Here is a 20,860-nt window from a genome sequence, read left to right as displayed (position 1 = left end):
TCGTACAAAATAACTAACAGGAAGTCATGATAGTAAAGGAGATGTACTCGTCCTGTAGCGTAGCGTAGTCCACTGTGGTTCTACGCTAACATGGCTAGTGTTTTTGTGCTAGCAACAAGCTGACAATGATTGTCTCTCTACAGGACGGCAGTCAAACTCGTGTAGTGACAAATCATGTTAGGCCAACGTAGCGCCGTGCAACGTGTTATGCTTTAGGAATCTCACCATGTCTTTTGCGCAATGGTTGACTGGTTCTCAGTTAAAAAACATCAAAAATCATGTGAGCGACAACTCTTGACGCAAAGCAGCAAATTAGCAAAGACAAAAAGCGAGGAGCAATTGGCACTTTTTTGGCTGCTACCTGAGTCAAACTAGCATGACGGGCTAGCCTCGGAGGTTAGTGCGCTGGTTTGGAGCTGAGCGTCCAAAGCGTTCTCAGTCCGTCAAGCCTGCTGGACAACAAGCTGCCCGGTCACGGACTCCTTCAGATGTCCAATGATGTCACTTCCGGGCGTCTGTGTCGCCTGTCTTTGTTATTGTTCCCTCCGCAGGCACATTGGGACCGCCCCCGTTCTGGAGCGTTTCCTGTTTGTATTGCTGCAGAGCCCGATTGACAGCATCGTCCACCAATCGCTTACTGATCCTCAGCAGCTCCGCCTCATCAAGCTCTGATCGGCGACGCCCACCTGCGATTAGGAAAAGAAGCACACCTCTGTGATCGTTTTATCAAAACACTACATAGATTGCGTGACAACAAAACTGCGAAGGGAAATATGATACATTTCCAAATATCACAGAGCAAAGTCGTAAAATAACAATTTAAGTTGTAATTTCAACAAGTGAACGTCAGCATTTTCATTCCAATGTGAACACCAAAAGGCTATTTTTCTTTGAACATTACTGTGGAAGTCTCATCCCAAAAACATATTTTCGTAAAGTAGAACTTTGAAGTGCTCTTGTAACTTATGAACATTTTGCTCCACTACTTAGTACTCCTCGCGAATCGTAAAAAACACTTCACTTTACCATTTTGGTTTTAAAATTCACATGTGTAATTATTTAAGTGCACATTTTTGGGGTGATTTAATTGTTCTTGTAAATATTTTTTACATGATTTAAATAAACCAAATGACTTCATTCTTCTGATAGTATGACTTTGTTCTTGTAATGTTACGTGTATTTTTGTAACATTTCGCTAGAGATGTCCGATAATATCGGACTGCCGATATTATCGGCCGATAAATGCTTTCAAATGTAATATCGGAAATTATCGGTATTGGTTTCAAAAAGTAAAATTTATGACTTATTAAAACGCCGCTGTGTACACGGACGTAAGGAGAAGTACAGAGCGCCAATAAACCTTAAAGGCACTTCCTTTGCGTGCCAGCCCAGTCACATAATATCTACGTTTTTTCACACACACAAGTGAATGCATAGCATACTTGGTCAACAGCCATACAGGTCACACTGAGGGTTGCCGTATAAACAACTTTAACACTGTTACAAATATGCGCCACACTGTGAACCCACACCAAACAAGAATGACAAGCACATTTCGGGAGAACATCCCCACCGTAACACAACATAAACACAACACAACAAATACCCAGAACCCCTTGCAGCACTAACTCTTCCGGGACGCTACAATATACACCCCCTGCTATCCCCTACCCCCCCACCACATTCCAAGCTGCTGTTTTGAGGCATGTTAAAAAAAATAATGCACTTTGTGACTTCAATAATAAATATGGCAGTGCCATGTTGGCATTTTTTTCCATAACTTGAGTTGATTTATTTTGGAAAACCTTGTTACATTGTTTAATGCATCCAGCGGGGCATCACAACAAAATCAGGCATAATAATGTGTTAATTCCACGACTGTATATATCGGTATCGGTTGATATCGGTATTGGTAATTAAGAGTTGGACAATATCGGAATATCGGATATCGGCAAAAAAGCCATTATCGGACATCTCTACATTTCACCTCTGTTCTTGTAATATCATGACTTTTTTCCTTGTAATATTCAGACTTGATTCTTGTAAAATTACATCTTAATTTTTGTAATATTTAAACTTCATTCTTGTAACATTGTGACATTTTTGTTTCCTAGTCATTTGACATTATTTTTGTAAAATTACAAATCAACTTTCATGAAGGACGTTATTTTGGTAATATTGTGTAAAATGTACGGGGGGGTCTTACAGTTTAAAATCTGGAAATGTCTTAAATTTGATAAAAAAATCCAATTAAATGTCTTAACTACAACCATGAAAGTTCTTAAAAATATATAACGTTATCTTTAGTTTAAAAAAATGCATACACTTCTAAATGTTTGGGTTTTTGAGGGTGCTACCCACCAATACAAAATCCGAGTTATTTGTGTGGGATTGTAAGTGTTAGTTCAACCATTTGTGTCTATTGAACAAACAATGCCTGGGGCCTCATGTATTAAGAGTTGTGTGGCATTCCTAATAAAAATAGACGTATGTTCAAATCCAGAAAACTACATTCCCAAGTAAAAATTCACATGTATTAAAGTGTCAGCACGCACAAAGCCAAGCACATTTTTTTTACATTGCAATCAACTTGAAATTGGTCCCAGACCACACCCCCTTATAAATACACAAATCATATTGAAATTAGCCATGTGCTTGAGCTCGGCATGTTCTGACCAATCAGAAGTCAGTAGGAGGTGCTTCTTTCTTGGTTCGAGTAAACGTCAGAGCGATTGTTGTCATTGCCTTGTCTACGAGAAGTGAACACAAGCTGAAATAAAAAACAGAAATGGTCATGTCAGGAATAAAATGAAGAAGAAGATAGATGTGCGTGGCCAAAACTGACTTCGAGGAGATTAGTGCTGCACCCTGTTTGAAAAGATAGTCACTGCAATGATGCGTACAACTTTAGAAGAGACGGGTGACTCTGATCACGTTTGTGTAACTTATAACAAAATGTGTTGTTACAGTAGCCTGCTCACATGAGCCAGACTAGAGTTTCATGTGAAATCGATGATGAATTGTATACATTTTGGTCTTAAAAACTTTTAAAATTTGACTTAACTTGCAGAGACCCTGCAAAAACACACGCCTGTAGTGATGTGTTGTATTCTAGCTTCTTTTTTTAATTGAAACTCCTCTTCAAATACTGATGATTTTGTAAGGCAGCAGCATCTAATTATTTTTTGTTCTTTACAACAAGCACTGCAAGGTTTTGCTGCATCAAACAAGGCCAGAAAAAAACAACACAAGTTTAATGGCAAGTCTGTATTTTGAATGATTGACCTTCAATACACTGATTAGTTAGTTGGGATTAAAACCGCGTAATTTCACATTTTTTCATAACAATAAACCTCATCATGGCAATCATTTATTTTCCTGATTGCAATGTTGATTAAAAGAACATGAAAGGACATGAGGTTGCGACTTGTCCAGGGTGTACCCCGCCTACCGCCCGAATGCAGCTAAAATAGGCTCCAGCAGCCCCCGCGGTCCTGAAAGGGACACGCGGTAGAAAATGGATGGATGGATGGAAAGGACATGAGGATGGGTTGGGATGTCTCATGGTTTCCTTGTGTGGCAAAAAAAAATAGTCCATTGTGCACAAAACCTCCTAAATAATTATTGTCCATTCAGGAGATGCAAACAAAGTTCGAACTATTTAGAATTCTTGAATCAACTTTATTTAAATATTTGCTTCACTTAGTGGCAAATTGTGAATCAGTGGTTGTCATGGCGACAGACATTTTGAAGGGAGTGTTTAAGTAGTCGAGTTCTTCATGTTAAAATGGCTTTGATTGGCTATGTTAATTATTTTCAAGCACATGATTGAATTTCTAATGAATGATGAATGTCATTGCAGCAAAACAAAGAATAGTAATCATCGAAATGCAAACCTGCTCTGGGGAAAAACAAATTAAAAATCTCCTTCAGGACTTTAATCATATGCCTGCCCGGCTGTTTGTGTTCACTCCAGCTTGAATCATTTGAATACAAATGCCGATAATTGTAGTATAAAGAAAGTGCTAACACAACACTTTGTGTTTAATAGTGTATATTTGTTAACATGCAAAAGTTGCTGAATATGTTAGTTTGCTTCCTAACTTAACACAAATGAGCAGTGACAGAAAACTAAACTAAATGTTTTACGAAAGCAGAATGACAATTTTTTTCTATTTGAAGAGTCAACAGTACTCACAGAAAATGCCAACAAATTTCCTTATTAATGATGTTCGAACTGTAAAATGTGTTCATCATCTCCTTCTCTTGTTTGCTACACTTTTGAGATGCTCAAACGCTCGCTTTTTAGGTTCATGAAGGAAATAGTTAATTCCTCAGGCTTTGCTACACATCCTGAAGTGCAGTCTGTAGCTCGGCCAACCTTCGTTAGTCAGTTATGGACGCAGGAAGTAAGTATGATCATTGAGTATTTCTTCTGCTGACAAGCTGACCAAGCATAATGTTCAAATGCAATGTTAACAAAACTAGCATAGCTAAATTAGTTATATGCTAATATTTGTAAGGTCCTGTCCCACTCCTTAATGTTATGTTGTTGTATGTGATATACATGACATCTATTACATTGGACAAGTGCTCAGTTACAGTGTTTACTTCAAAAGTGGATCAAGTACACAGCACATAGACAAACAGATCATTAGCATTAAAGCTACATACACACAAAATGGTGTGTTGATAAAACCACTGTCTAATGAATTACCTTTATACCATTGAGACTGATTGCAAACAGCACCCAACACCACAATAGAAGTTGCCAGCATGCACAATTGGCATTGAGCAACAAGTTTGTTTGGAGCCTCCGAGTCAGCAACCAGACCTGATGTCACGTGCAAGGTTCAACAAAGGTTTCCAAATATGGAATCTTTGAATTTTATGTGACTTGATAATCAAGTCACATAATATTCCATCAGTACTACAAAGTATCAAGTTGATACTTTGTAGTACTGATGGAATTTGGTCAGTACCTAAAAAAAGTACGGAATTTGGTACCCATTCGTCTGTACAAATGTTTTATATAAGGCTTAAGAGTGACACAGATGTGCATGTTTACATCCTGGCACTGAGCTACACTCTGGAAAGTTTAAAAACTCAAGTACTTCAAATACCAGCCCGACACACGTATTTTATCTTTAACGGCCCACTTCTCTGACACAAATTCCAGTCAGGCTTTCAAGAACCTTCTATGCGGTAGAAAGTGTTTTTTAATAAGATGGGAGCTACATTTGCTATCAACACACGCACACACACAATCAAAAAGAGCTCCATCTCTCATTTACGGCCAGAATAAAACTGTTGAGGGTAGCACCGCGTAACTAATTTGTTAACGTTGTGCAGTAAAATAGTGATAACGTGTCAGATTTACGTTTTTCTTTTTGGGCTGAGATTTAGTCGGGGTTTTAGACAAAGAAACAAACAGAAGAGATAGTTGGGTTAATGGAGGTCTGAAGTGGGGGAAAGAAGGCAGCAGGTGCAGAGATGAAGGATGGGCGACAAGAAACCACCTTGAAGGGTCAGTAAAAGACCAAGGACAGGAGAGACATTATGAAGCAGACTTCTGCAACACTGATGATGATGATGATGATGCAGCAACTTCCTCAGGAAATGCCTTTGACACAAGATATTGACTTCAGTCTCAAACTGAAGCTGCTGATGCTAACTTGCAGTAAACGATAGCGTCAAGGATTTCAATTTATTTACCAAAACCGCAAAGAAGACGAAGAGCAGCTGACATGTGGAAAACAGTTTCTTAAACCAAGCTTTTGACTTTAATAATGATTTGGAGTACATGACAAAGTGTAAAGAAAAACTTAGCCCTTATTGGCCACATGCTAATATCTTGTAGAACACAGTAGCAACACAACCAAGGTTGTAATAGCACTAAAGAGAAAACTGCTGAGTCAACATTAATAGTTGGTGGTAAACAACAGCACGGCGAGTGCAACACATATGGACTGGGACTGGGTAGCAACGTTGTACAGCGCATGCAGAACTTGATAAAGCTCCTGGATGCTTCAAATGCAGCTATTGCCATCTTGTGATTTCATAACAAAAAGCACCATGAAGTTGCTCTCATCTTGGTTAAGATGGAGGTTTTCACCAGGGGATCCAGGACCCCTGGGGTTCCGCGGAGGTACTGCGGAAATAAATGCGATCAAAAGTCTGCTTACAATGGAGCCTATGGAAGACGCTCTATTCTACCTATAAAGGCCTTAAAAACACCCAAACACCTCCATTAAGGTTTTATAGACATGATGTAAGTATATATGTAATGTAGTAACAGGTATTTAATATTTACATTTTTTGCTCATTTAAGCATACGCGGCGCATCACAACGTTTGCTTGTTTGTCAACTCTATCACTGATTACTACTCACTGTAGACTTTATGAGGGCCAACAAACATAATAAAACATCACTTACTGCACAGGGTCTGCAGTTATTAGGATAATCCTTGCTAAGAAAAGGTGGAACCAAGTGTCTTTTTGTGTCGTTCTCGCCGTTTCTGGGTCTAAATTGGCTGTCAAAGTGTACCAACTTGTTGTGATACTATCCAGGTGAAAGGGATTATCTATGATGTACAATAAAGTTTGACGAGCAAGGAAACGAAGAACCAGCAGATCAGTCGATCATGTCAACATTGGCACACATGCTCGTGATCAGAGCGCCGCTATAGTTTGTCTGAGTTAGTGCTTATAATAACAATATCACTAATACTTGGTTAATATTCAAGTCACAAAATGTAAATGGAGTATTGTTGGCGCTTTTTTTTTTTTTTTTAAATTATTGGGTTTTATGGGCGGAATAGAGGACCTCCCATTGGCTCAGATGTAAACTGACTTATATTTACGTTTATTTACGAGTTAGAATGCATTCAAAAATATATATACATCTGTCGTCATGCCTTTCATAATGATTGTGAATGATAAGTATTCCCCTTTAAGCTAGCAAAGTGCACGTTCTGCAACACACAAGGCACCGGTTTATTCACATGTCCCTCCAACAATGGACACGCGCCTATTGCTGCTGTGCCAATCAGAAGGCTCTGTCTGTCAGGTTCCCTGTGATTGGCCAAAAGCCCATTCTTAGCTAGCAGCTAGCTTATGTTTAAGTGTTTGGATGAGACAAATGGACCATTTTGTAACAAAACAACAAACAAGTAAATGAGAGATAAGCCTCCATCTCAAAAACCACAGATTAACAAGATACAGTACCTTTAGGACAAATTTAACTTAAAACACCATTTTATGCAAGATATAAAATAAGGTTACCGCTCCATTTCTCTCATATCAGTTTGAGGGTCTGTGGCCTGGAAAATGTTAAAGACAACATTTTTTTATCTTTTAATAATTAGCAAACACTCCTCCCTGAGCTGCTACCTTACCGTGGTGGAAAAGTTTGCATCTCCCAATGATCCTAGAACAGGGGTGGGCAATTAATTTTTACCGGGGGCCGCATGAGCAACCCGAGCACTGCTGGAGGGCCACACTGACAATATTTCAATTAAATTTTGCTCAAATTATTTTTGATATACCGTAAGATAGATAATAATAATAATAATATTTTCATTTAACCTAACTTATCTTTATACAAAAGCAGATGGCTTTTGATGGTTTTATTTTTAACACTTTCTTACACAACACTTCCTGATGTATATTACAATACAAAAATGTCAATTTCTGTCACTTTATCCTGCATCCTCTTTGTTGTAAAACCTTTATTTAACCAGATAAGAAAACGTTGTGAACGTAGCACGCCTGTAAGGTGATTGGCGAAGAAGGAGGAAGCGTTGCTGTTGCGGAAATGAGGAGTGAGGATTGGTTTTCCTTTTGGAAAGAACAAGATAAGTTGAGCTGTGTTAGTAGAGCTTGCTCAATAAAAGTTTAAAAAGTGCATCAGACTTGGTGTGCACTTCTTCTGGACGCTACAATTGATGTCAGAAGTGGGATGAAATGCCTCCCAGTTCGCCTTGCCATCAAACCTGGGAGTCTTCATTGAGGGCGGAATTCCCCCCGTGGCAAGCAGCGTGGCTGCACCTGTAAACGCTCTCTCTCTCTCTCTCTTTGCGGCGAGCTCCTCACGTGGCACGTACCTCCCGATGACGTAGCACACAAACAGTGCAGTATGCGCAAAGTTTTACTTCTGCCACCAATTGTAGCGTCCAGAAGAAGTGCACATCAAGTCTGACGCTCTTTTTAAACTTTTATTGAGCAAGCTATAGTAACACAGCTCAACATATCTCGTTCCTTCCACACGCACGTCTCCTCACTCCTCATTTACGCAACTCAAGAAGACAACATCTACTTCAGCAGGTCGTTACACTATATTCTTTAAACACAGCAACGTGTGTACCACAAATAAGCACACAGCTTTACCTTTACTTGTCTTGTTGAAAACACGCCATTCGTCATCAACTTTTCTCTTTTTAGCGGGCATCACTTGTCGCTGTGCGCCTTCCCTCACAGGACATACGCCCATATAACACTTTTCAAAATAAAAGCAGCACAGTTGTATTGCACGCACGACAAAGATGTTTTTTTAAATTTATTTTGTAATTTGAGATTGCCGCTGCGCGCACGAGCATACGTCCACACGGAAGTAATACAAATAACGCTTTTCAAAACAAAAGCAGCACCGTTGTATTGCACACTCGAAATAGATGCTTTTTAAAATTTATTTTGTAATTTATAATTGGCCTCACGCGGGCCGGACAGGGACGTACAAAGGGCCGGATGCGGCCCGCGGGCCGCACAATGCCCAGGTCTGTCCTAGAAGCTATGTTGTCCGGGGCTTCGATGCCCCTGGTAGGGTCTCCCATGACAAACAGGTCCTTACTGAATAATGCTTCTGATTGGAGCATTTTCAGACCCCATTTCCAACGTAACTCTAACGACACACTGCTACAAAGTGCCTCACTCAGGAGTACAAAAATCTGCTTTGCTGGGAGATTTGTTTTACTTTTCTACTGTTTCATCCTGCACAGCATGGAGAAGAAATACGTGTACCTCTGGAGGTAGTGAGCATGAACAAAAATGATGAATATTTTAGAGCTTTTACGTTTGTTGAGGTTTGAAAGGACATAGATGGAGTGATGAAAGAGTTAAACTCAGAAGCACCAGAGAGAGAAAGAGAGAAAAAAAGTTGGCTGAGGAACTTAAATGGATTCAAAATAATGAATCAAGTCAGCGCCTCCTCTCTTCCCTTGCTTATTTTTATTGCACATGTGAATGACATTTACGAATGTTTCATATGTATTTGTATTTAAAGCTAAGCACTATGTTTTAAATTTTCCTTTCATGTACAGTAGCAGTTACAATTCTTCTAAAGTTGACATGTATTATTGGCAGATTTATGCATGTGACTTTTATTGTTTGTGTTAAGGGTGTGAACACAACTGTGACACCATGTTGGAGATCACGCATGCGCTACTTGCATACAAACACGTGCTGTCATGTTGTGTCATCATATAATCACACACTTTCTATGTCGACAACCTCCTGCTGTTGTTCTGCCCCTCATTAGTTTTCACCCCCAGCATCCTTCCTTTGCCTCTTTCTGTCCTGCCTCCAGGTCTCCGTCAGCCCTCAGAAGTAGGCCACAGTGGCTGGACTGGTAATAGCTATGCAGCTGCAAGCGTGGACACTTGCGCAGTGCAGGCGAGCGAATAAACAGGAAGACGGCGCACACGAAGGCTAACGCAACATTGCACGGTTTTAGCCAGGATATTTTCACAAAAGTGCACTTGACACGCCCACACATAAACAAAGTCTGAATTTATGACAACTATAAACAATGAACAGCCTCAGTGTTCAATCATCAACCTGTGCAGCAGCGATAATGCAAGCACTTAAGTGAGCACAGAACAATAAATACAGCCCACTTACAGAACCAAACACCTGAAAGTACTGACCTTTATACAGTATGTTTGCTAACAATAGCTACCTTAGCCATAACTGTGCTTCATACAATTAGCAGCAGTGGTTACGTTCACACTGCAGTATGATCACATTACAAAAACCTACTTCTATTTGTGTCCAAAGTGAACTGAATGTGTTGGTGAAATGACAAGACTTCACACGTGCTGCGGTGTGTTCGCGGAAATAGTAAACATGGCCCCAATTCAAGAAGCTCTCAGTCCGGGTGCATTTCTGGCAGTTTCAAGAATTGGAGGCAATCACAGTTAACATTTTTTTAAGTAAATTATTTGCCGTTTATCAGGGCTTGCAAACTCACAGCCTATATTCTATGGCCCTCTACTTAACTTCAAAGTTCAGTGTAATTGTGGCCCAGGCACCATAAGCAGATAACATATTCTAGCAATACCACTCAATACGAGCTACAATAATGGTGCAAACACAAGAGTTACAGCACTGGGAAACACAAAGAACAACTTCCTGTAAGCAAGCTAAATTGTCTTGTGGGGAACTCAACAATGTCAAAATTAGTGCTGTCTAACAATTACATTTGTAAATCAGATTAAGCACCCTTGTATTTTGATTAATTGTGATTAATCACAGTATATTACTTGCGGGTATAATTTATCAGATCAGATACAAATCGGATTTATGACCACATACAAAAGAGGCCTGGGTTGGATTTGAGAAGATCAGAATTGTACGGTTCAGTCTTACATGAAAAAAAATCAGATACAACTCACTTAGGGCAAAAAAAATATCGTAATTGACATCTCCTATATTCACACTGCAGGTATCCGATGCGAGTGCAGTCTTATTCATCCGACCTATATGTCACAATTTTTTGCCAAAACAGACATAAATGAAAGTGAATGCTGGTCAAGGGAGCAGAAAACAGTCTGTGGTGAAAAATTATGTTTTAGAAGTGATAAAAATATAGGACTTACGTCAATGTCCCACCTCCACCCTCACAGACGTCGTAACAAGTATCCCACAAACTACCATAGCCAAAATTGTTACCATCTTCCTTCTTAATCTCATACATAAAATAATAAATGTTAACTCTCGTTTCACAAACTAAAAATGACCACAAATGCACTAGGACAAACACCTACACAAATCACAGCCGGAAACACTGGGCTCTACGTGTGACGTCATGCTTTGTGCACATGCGGGTGACTTCACAGGCACATTCCGTTCACATTAAACACACACAGAAGTCACATTTATTTTGCAATGTGAATAACTACATAAAAAGATTGTGTATAACACAAACATTTGAGTTGGGGATCATACCCTGCAGTGTAAATATAGCCAGTAAATATATTTGCTTTTATGCGTTTAGTCTTTAAAGGGAGGAGTCTGTCTCCTTGCAAAAGTGCTCCAAATCACTCAAATTATAAGTGCACAGCCTCAGTTAGTCTACATATACTTTAATTTGGGTTAGTGGGCTTCGGTGAGGCCCTTTAAAAATGTGATTCTTTTATTGATTCTGATGAATTTGATGTGTGCATTGGAAGTATCTAAAAAAAAGGAAAAACATCTGTTTCAGGGTAAAGCTGCTACAAGCAGCTGAGACAGCATGTAAAAGTGTGTTTAGTATTCTGGTGTCTCGACAAGTTGCATTTCTTGACTATTATCGCATGTTTCCACTTTGCCATTTTAGAACCTTTATTTAACCAGATAAGAAAACCCATTGAGATCAAGATCTCTTTCACAAGGGTGACCTGGCCAAGAGGTCAACAGCACATGTCACAGAGCAGTTTCAAAATAAATACATTAAGACATACATTTAGGGCGTACACTTAATGGTTTTTGTTGCTAACTACACGTTCAGCGTCACTGTAATCCCAATTAAGTCCTGCAGGTGTCTGTATTTTCATAGGAAATAGTTCCATCCATCCATCCATTTTCTACCGCTTGTCCCTTACGGTGTACCCCGCCTTCCGCCCGTGTGCAGCTGGGATAGGCTCCGGCATCCCCCGCAATCCCAAAAGGGACAAGCGGTAGAAAATGGATGGATGGATGGAAGTATTACTTTCAAACGTCATACAAGTGTAAGAATAAGTTATCTATTAATGGACGCAGGCGTGGTGACAATTAGCGTCACATTCACACTGCACACACCACTTTGTTTGGCAAACCTTCTGATCCCCATAAGTCCGCAAAATGTAAAATCAAATTATAGAGGCATGGCGGAGATATTTATAAAAAAAATCTTGCCTTCTTCCAAACTTGCTCTAAAAAGTGATGTATCTGTCGTTAGATATGTCAGCGGATATCTCCATATATAGTAATGTTTTACCCGAAGAGTGTGGTCCAGAGTTGGAGTCAAATGGTTCCTTATTTTTCTCTAACCTCTTGTTGTGGTGCAGACTGGCTCGTACATGCACATGCATACTGCGTTGTTGCCATTTCTAATATAAAGTAGCGTATACTTCTAACTTATATCTGTCAGTAAACTCCAAGCGCTGAAAACTATAACATGGCTGATAGTCGAAGTGGAAGCAAGTAAATAGGACCGCCCACAAAACAGCGCATCCTAAAGAAACGGTCAAAAAGCAGCTTGAAGACGGTCTGTAAAACAATCTATGCAAAATTGTGACCAAAGAACCACCAATACATGTTATGTAGACCCCAAGAAAGTGTTTTAAATGGAGAAAAAAAGCATAATATGACCCCTTTAAAAAATATTTTACTGAACAGACAGGACATATACCATACAAGAGGGTTTCCCTTCATTACGCCGTGGCGTCATAGGTTCTGTTTCCTTTTCAAAGACATTGCATTTTCCACTTCTTGATTTTGGTTGATTAATTCCAACTTGCACTGAACAAAAGTCAAATTAAAGACTGTACTGTTTAGCCATCAATGCCAATGCTAAAAACAACGTGCTTCTCGTATTTGCGTGCATCTCAATTTGTGTCTAAAACTTCCAGAAAGCGACTTCATTTTAGCGTGCTGTTCGTGCACTTGGCACAGTGACGGAAAACATCCAATGAGTTTGAAAATCTGCTTGTAACTCTGCATCAGCTGTGCAAGATCAGGCCCGAAATTCATCCAATGGTCGTATAACCGTTCAGGAACTGCCAATAGACCAAAAGGAACTTGTAATAAGCTTGAAAGTGGCTTCATATGAGACTCCAAGACCTAAGCATGATGCTACAACCACAACACTTAAGTAGACACTTTGATTGCTGGGCACACACACCTACTAAACAAACCAACTATTGTGTGCAACTACTGCAGCTAACAGGTCACATGCTAAACACACTCGGCCGTCTACCAATGACCTCGCCATTCTCACTAAACACTGAACAGCGTGCTCTCACAATTGTTCACACAACAACAACGCTCCTTGTTGGCCATCATATGCAGGACATGCGATCCCCCGAAAGGCACACATGCATTCATGCACGTCACCATGGACCTTAATCTGTCTGGACAACACACACATACACACCCACACATGGAGGACACTTACTGATTTTCTCCTCTGCTTGTGAGAAAGGGAAGCAGCACAGTTGACCCATGGCGTCTCCAACGACCCCTCTCTTCCCTTCTTTTACCCCCTTACTTGTTATAAAAGCACATTTCGAACAAGACTTCACTGCCCTACGTATCGATGCCGGTATTCACAGGAAGACGCTGCTAGGAATGTAAGCGAGAGGATTAAAAAAAAATCAAAAGAATAGTAGGGGGATTTCCTATTTTTCCACTTAAGAAAAAGTAAAGGCAGCACAAAAATGAACCGGTGGCTCCTCGCTCATGCTCGACTTTGTACTGACACAGCGTGGAGGAGGAGGAGGAGGCAGAATAGGAGGAGGGAGACAAGCAAGAGAGGGAGGGAGATAGCTCTGTGTGTGTGTGCGTGTGCAGCAGAAAACATGACTGCAATGCTTAATGATGGTGTGCACTGTGCGACATGATGCATGGAGTGTGAGTCTGGACAATGCTTCAATAGCAGGGCGAGGAAAAGGGAGAACGATGATGCCAGATTCTGTGTGTGTATAAAAGGAAGAAGGGAAGGAGGAGGGAGATTTAGGTTATAGGCTCCGCCCATCTCTCATCACTGTAGACTGAATAATGCTCGGTGAATGGCCTGCAGCTGTGGCCCGCTGCTGCATGCGAATGTGTTGTTTAGATGTTTGCAATGTTTTTTTTGTATCTTTGTGTGTGTGAGTAATAATTTAAAAAAAATGGTAGTATGATGTAATTTTTTCATGAACAAAATCATGCTAATATAAATATTCTGTTCCAGGGTCAGGCTGCAGCTATTATGAAACCTTCATTAACTACACAGGCAATTCAAACTTTATGAAGTTGCCGAGTAAGAGTGATAAGCCTCACATATGCGCCTCATTTTTCAACGTTATTATTAGTTGTTAAAAGTGTAAAAAGAAGTTAACCGCTTGAAAATGTCAAAAAACACAACAAAACATCCTCGCTCAGCTGGTGTCTTACTGCTTACTATATTCTTTCTCATGCACTACTGCTAATGTGCTAGTCAAATATATTCTACAGACTAGTAGGAGTGCTTTGCTGTTCTTAGTAATTTACTGCAAAAACAGTGGGTGGCTCCCAATTTTTTAACTGAACATGTGGCTTGGATTTGGTCTTGTCTCCTGTCCTTATTTCTTAAAGGATGCACATTTTTATCCAAGAGGAGACATAGGGCACAGTGGAGATTGTTCAATATAATAGGGTTGTTTACTAAAATGATCTAAAGTTAATTATTTAAATCACTTCATTGTGATTTTGTTTTGTGTTGAAATTATATGGCTCTATAGACACTTTTACACTGTAGTGCGAGCATCTCACTACGAAAATGAAAGTGTGTGAAATTGTGTACTTCAAGGCTAGGGATGATGTTTGATAAGGAATTATCGAGTTCGGGCCTATTATCAAATCATCTTATCGAACCGATTCCTTCTCGATTCTCTTATCGAGTCCAGATAGGTTGTTGTATATGGAAAAAAACACACAATATTTGGTTTAACAAAAGCTCACTTTTATTATATAATAAAAAAATAAAATCTAATAAATAAATAAATATTGACTGTTACCCACCTAAAAAAATAAAATAAAATAAATAAATATTGACTGTTGTTACCCAAAGTATATTAAGTGGGATTTTTCAGAGAAACAAATATATACAGTAACACAAAAACAACCTGTCTCTGTGATCACTATAGTTGTATAAATAATAATATAGTGTTAAATAAAATCAGTCCCTTGGGCACAAAACTGAAAATAATACAGCTCTCCAAAAAGTGCACTTCTGCTGCTATTTGACATAACTGTTTGTTATGATGCTTTGACATTTTTGCACTTTATTTCTTTATTGAAAGAAAATTCTATGAAGAGTAAAGTTCTTTGCGAATGTGGTTACAATGCTAAAAAATGAAAAGTTAAAGCTAAAAAAAGAAATACACTTTATTGAGTTAACATTATTTCTTTATAGGGGGAAAAATGTTATGAGCTAGAGAATATAACAACTACACTACCCAGCATGCAACGGGAGTTACGAGCATGCGCGGTAGCCCCGAAAAGTGTTGCATGTTGCCACGCTGTGACAGTAAACGTCAAGAACTCAGCCAACACGCCTCGTCTGCATTATTTATAATTAGACAGACAACACATCTACAGTGTGATTTTGTTTTGTTTACAAGGAAAGAAAAACAAAAGTTAAAAAAGGGAGATATGTTGTATATATGTATGTGCTGCGGTTGCTTTAAGAACGTTGCGACAGCTGCCGTAAAGGAGGTGCGTTGCTAGCCTGGTTGCTATGTTTCCGGTTGGTCGTAAAAGTGTTCGTCATGTGTTTTACCCTGCTAAAATTTCTCAGTAAAGTTATTCGATGGATTATAGCTTTTGTTTTGAACTTTATTACACCTTGGAGCGCTTTTACCCGTCCATTGTTTTCCTGCTTTCCCTATCTGCGCCTAATGACTGAGCTACGTGACGCCATTTCTTGTGATGTCCCACGGAGCATTTCTGGTCGGGACGGGATTCGAATAAAGAATCAACTCTTTTCCTTTACTATAGTAGTCTCGATAACGGGTACCGGTTCTCAAAAAGGGACTCGAGTCCGAGGACTCGGTTCTTTTCTTATCAAACAACCGGGAAAACCGGTTTCGAGTATCATCCCTATTCAAGGCTCAGTCAGGCAGGCGGCAGTTTTTGTATGAACCCCTTAATACTCCACCCACTCCATTATGTGTGAATGTGTGATGAATATAAATAACCTTTTTTGCTCCTGTTTGTAACTTACAATAAGTGCACTTGAAATTGTGCGGTGCCAGCACGGCCAAATGGAAGGCGTCCTATCCAGGCAAAAGCGAGTGTGTCTGACATGTAGCCATTGAATATGGGGGGAAAAAACTCTACTGGCATGTACTGTACAGCTTGTCTGCTCACTGCATGTACTGTCCTAAACCTATGGTACATCCTTTAAGGCTTGTTTCCTCCAACTACTGACATAAAAAATCCACCATACAATGCTTATAGTGTCCTTTCTATAATGCAGTCATGTTCTTACGGGTTTTTACTCGGAACTTGGAGGTTGAAGTACTCTATTATAGTGGCTAGGATATAGGACAACATTTTCCTCCATAGAAAACCTCCGAAAAGGTGGTACGTACGTCTTGTACTTTAGATCTAAAGCTTTATTCATGCAGAACAGCAGGTGGCATCAAACGAGTTGTCCCTGAGCGAGTCAGAGCTTTTTTTCTGGTCATTCACACAATCAGTGACCTAGAAAGATGAACAATGTTTTGTAATAATTAGTTTACTTAGTAAGAATGGCAGTTTTATGATGTCGTCTAAGGCAGCAGTCTTGCCCGGCGGTGAGTCTACTCGCACACTCGCCAAAAGGCACACACATTATTGAAGAGGTGGGGGTGACAAACTTCAAGCTTCCTTCAAGCTTTCCTCAAGAAACATGCATAAGCCATGTGTTGACCTTTAGGTTCTTTTTTTTTTTTTTTTGCTGCAGTCATTCTTTTACATAAGCAGATGCTGAAGTTGCTCTTTAGCTGGCAGAGTAAACATGTAATATTTGCTCTCCAAATTGCTTTTGCTGCAATTTTCTGCTTATTCTGTAGCAAGTACATCTGTATGTTACGTTACCACTAGGGGCCTTTTGTCACACAGCTGTCACACTTAAACACTTTTCCTTTTTTCTGCTGTGTTCAGCAAGAACAGAAGCTTGGAAGAAGCAGTGTTAGCAGACTATGCGATGCTCTTTCTAAATGGTGGTGTGGCTAAGATGAATGAAGTCGAGACAAAGTGGTGTAGCTCATTGTAATGGATTGATTGTGCTTTAATTAAATGCAAGTGCAAACAAAGAAGCTTAGCATACCCCAGGATGGAGTCTAATGGCTTCTGGAACTGAACCAAGAGGAAAAAGAACCATTCGTCCCATTGATATTACCTTCATTTCCTACTCCTATGATAATAAAAGCTCACACAGTTTTTCTCAGGACAAAAGTATCGAGCCACAATTTCAGGATATTGGATTTAAGATAACATTAATGGCAATAACGATTTAACGTCCAGGTCCTTTTTTAATGCAAGTTTCTCAAGTCAAAAGACAAGTAGTATTTTGTTTTTTCAATATGTCCGCTTCAGGCCAAACATCCCAGCGCTGGAAGTTATTTATAATTCATACATTGTGTGGAATTTACTCTTATACCTTTTGTTTTAGTAAAGATGCCATGCAATGTTTTTTTTTAGTAGTGGTGTCTTGATCCGGTCTTGATGTAAGATATCGGTCTGATAGCAGCAAAAACACAAGTATCGTTGCATGTAAAATATGTAATATAATCTCTGATACAAGCAGTCCTGCAATGTTTTTACATGTGCAAAGCTAAACAGCCAGTTAACATCTAAATATCCTTCAAAAAGCACTTGTATTTAGTCTAGTCATTTACAAAAGGAAACATGGTTGGCTATAGGCTTCTAGTATATAGCAGCTACAAAACAGCTAAGCACCAAATAGCACACAAGCTAGACATAGAAAATAGGTCCAAAACAGCATATTTGTCAATACAAACAAGTATCAAATAATTATAGTTGCATATTACACGTACAATGTCTCCAAGACAAAAGTGTATTAGAAAATATCCAGTGAAAAACGTGTTCGCATCATTCAACTTACTGCGTCATGAGCTTAACTTAAAAGGGAACTGCACATTTTTGGAATTTTGCCAAAATTCACAATCCTTATAAAAGACAAGCACACATGTTTTTTTTTTTTTCATGCATTCTAGTCAGTAAATACATGCAATCAAAAGTCTGCTTACGATAGAGCCAATGGGTTTTACAGTATATACACACTGTAAGTATATATGTAATGTAGTAACAGGCACATTAATAATAAAATGTAAATGTTTACGTATTTTGATAATCATTTTAAGCATAAAGCAGCACATTACCATATTTTTTGGACTATAGGACACACTCAAAATCCTTTCATTTTCTCAAAAATCGACAATGCGCCTTCTAAACTGGTGCGCCTAATGTATGGAATAATTCTGGTTATGCTTACCGACTTCGAAGCTATTTTATTTGGTCTATCTGTGTTGGCCCTGCGATGAAGTGCCGATTTGTCCAGGGTGTAACCCGCCTTCCGCCCGTGTGCAGCTGAGATAGGGTCCAGCGCCCCCTGCAACCCCGTAAGGGACAAGCGGTAGAAAATGGATGGATGGACATTGTGTAATAATGATAAGTGTGGTAAGTATGTGGCAGTCACACAAAAGAGATACGTGTATACTGCAAGATGACGCCAATAAACAACACCAAAACTTTAAATGTTCCATTAAGAATATAGAACATTACAGATGGTGCTCAAAACTCTGTCAAAATGATTTAGTACGACTTTAGTAAGTACCACTTGATGGATTGTCGCCGTATTACGGCTACGTGCTGTGCTTCATACAGGTCAATTATGGTGTGTGTATAAGGACCGCAAAATGGCACCTGTTAGCAGACATATTATCTGCCGTTTTGTTTTGCAATATTGTGCAAATCCAACTTTTCTTACCTTCTGACGTGCATTTGGGATCTGCATTAGTCCTGAAAATTTGCACGTGTCCGCCATTGTAGTCCGTGCCGACACCGTAGTTGATAAGCATTCATCCTCAGCTGTTGCCATTTCTAATATAAAGTAGCGTAAAGTTCTAACTTATATCTGTCGGTAGACTCGCATTGGAAGCACTAAAAACTACCGGTATAGTGGGTTTACATAATTCACCCACATAACTTTAGTTATTAGAGAGTTCCGGTCGGACGGTTTTTCACAGGACATATTTCCGGCGTTGTTGTTGCCCTACTGAGCCACGGATGAGGAGATGCTACTCCGTTATTGATTTAAGTAAAGTCTGAATGCCATGAAAACAGTTAGCTCCATCTTCTGACACTTCTTCCACTCCCATCCTTGCACACTACACCGGTACACCAAAGACACTGTCGAAGTGGAGCTGCGAAAATGAGACCGCCCACAAAATGCCGCATCGTGAAGCGACGGTTAGAAAGCGACTTGAGGATGGTCTGTAAAACATAATCTATGCAACATTTTGACCAAATAACCACCATTAAATGTTATGTACACTACAAGACACAGTTTTAAATGTAAAAAAAATAATAATTCTATGACCCCTTTAATGTATAATCCGGCGACTTGAAGATGGTCTGTGAAACAATCTATGCAACATTCTGACCAAAGAACCATCATTATACTGTATGTTATGTACACCACAAGGAAGTGTTTTAAATTCAGAAAAATATCATAACATGACCCTGTGGAGGGGGTCGTGGTCGGCGCGCCTCCTGCGGGAAGGGCGTGTGTATGGACCGGCTGAGGGAGAGAGGAGAGCAGAGACAGGCGAGCAGGAGGCCGCAAGCGAGACAAAACTATTGTTGAGATAGAAACACCACAATAAAAACGTTGCATTGAAACGTTGCATTGCACCCTGAACTACGGGTCCCGTCGTGTGAGCCCACGTACAAGAAGAGACTTTACAATTGGCGCCCAACCAAAAAAAAAACTGTGGTCTGGTCATGACGGCACCAAGTCCCCTGACGGCACTGGGTCAAGTGCTGGCGGACGTCGTAGCGGCGAGCCAGCACCAGATGGAGGCGGTCCGCCAACAAATGGCACAGCAGAGCCAAATTCTGCAGGCACTGGCGGGCCGGGTGGGAGCGGCACCATCCGCTACTTTAAAAGTCGCCATGCAACGCATGGCGGAGGCCGAAGACCCCCAAGCGTTTTTGGACATCTTCAAAGCCACGGCGGCAGCGTGCGGGTGGCCTGATGAAGAATGGGGGGGGGTGCGCCTGCTGCCGCTGCTGGCGGGGGAGGCGCAGCGGGCGGCGCTTAGCCTGCCGGCGGCCTCCCGGGTTCACTTCCCGGACCTGAGGAGGGCGGTACTGGACCGGACCGGCTGCACCGCGGAGGACCACCGATGCTGGCTCCGGGCGCCGCGTCTCGGGCCAGAGGACCGCCAGTTTGTGCTCGGGCAGCAGCTCCGAGACGCGGCGACCCGATGGCTGCAGCCGAGGGACAGCGACAACCCGGTGGTGGAGATCGTCGTCCTCGAGCAGTTCCTGGAGGCCATCCCAGCGCGGACATCGGCCTGGGTCCGATATCCCCGCCCACGTGACCTGACAGCAGCGGTGACCCTGGCGGAGGACCACCTGGCGGTGCACAGGGAGGCATGGCGGGAGGAGGGGACCACCAAGACAGCCGAGCGCCCCGGAGCAGCCCCGCGCAGACAGCGAGCGCAGCAGGAGGAGGCGGCGCCGCTGGTTCCACGACGCCGCATGTCTGACTTGCCCTCTGCCCTCTCCCAGGTTCCGACGCGCCCCGTGACAGCGCTGCGCAGGCCGCGCAAGCCGCGGCAGACGGCTTTACGGACGCTGCGGCCCCGAG

General features: G+C 40.9%; 1 protein-coding gene across 2 annotated transcripts in view; it reads right to left on the bottom strand.

Annotated features, from left to right (window-relative positions):
• The window catches only part of LOC133648723 (A-kinase anchor protein 7-like), a 95,650-nt gene that overhangs the window by 2,406 nt on the left and 72,384 nt on the right, over nt 1–20,860 (bottom strand). The window contains exon 9 of one of the 2 annotated variants that reach the window (XM_062045074.1): nt 1–686. This exon is cut by the window's left edge and continues 2,406 nt beyond it. In XM_062045074.1, the coding sequence (XP_061901058.1) occupies nt 502–686 (185 nt within the window). In that variant the 3' untranslated portion in view covers nt 1–501. The remainder of the gene's footprint in view (nt 687–20,860) is intronic. The other variant, XM_062045075.1, reaches the window with a different exon arrangement.

Source organism: Entelurus aequoreus, linkage group LG04, assembly GCF_033978785.1.
Source record: "Entelurus aequoreus isolate RoL-2023_Sb linkage group LG04, RoL_Eaeq_v1.1, whole genome shotgun sequence".
Lineage (NCBI taxonomy): Eukaryota > Metazoa > Chordata > Actinopteri > Syngnathiformes > Syngnathidae > Entelurus > Entelurus aequoreus.
Note: the sequence above shows the minus strand (reverse complement) of the source record. Positions and strands in the feature narration are given on the sequence as shown.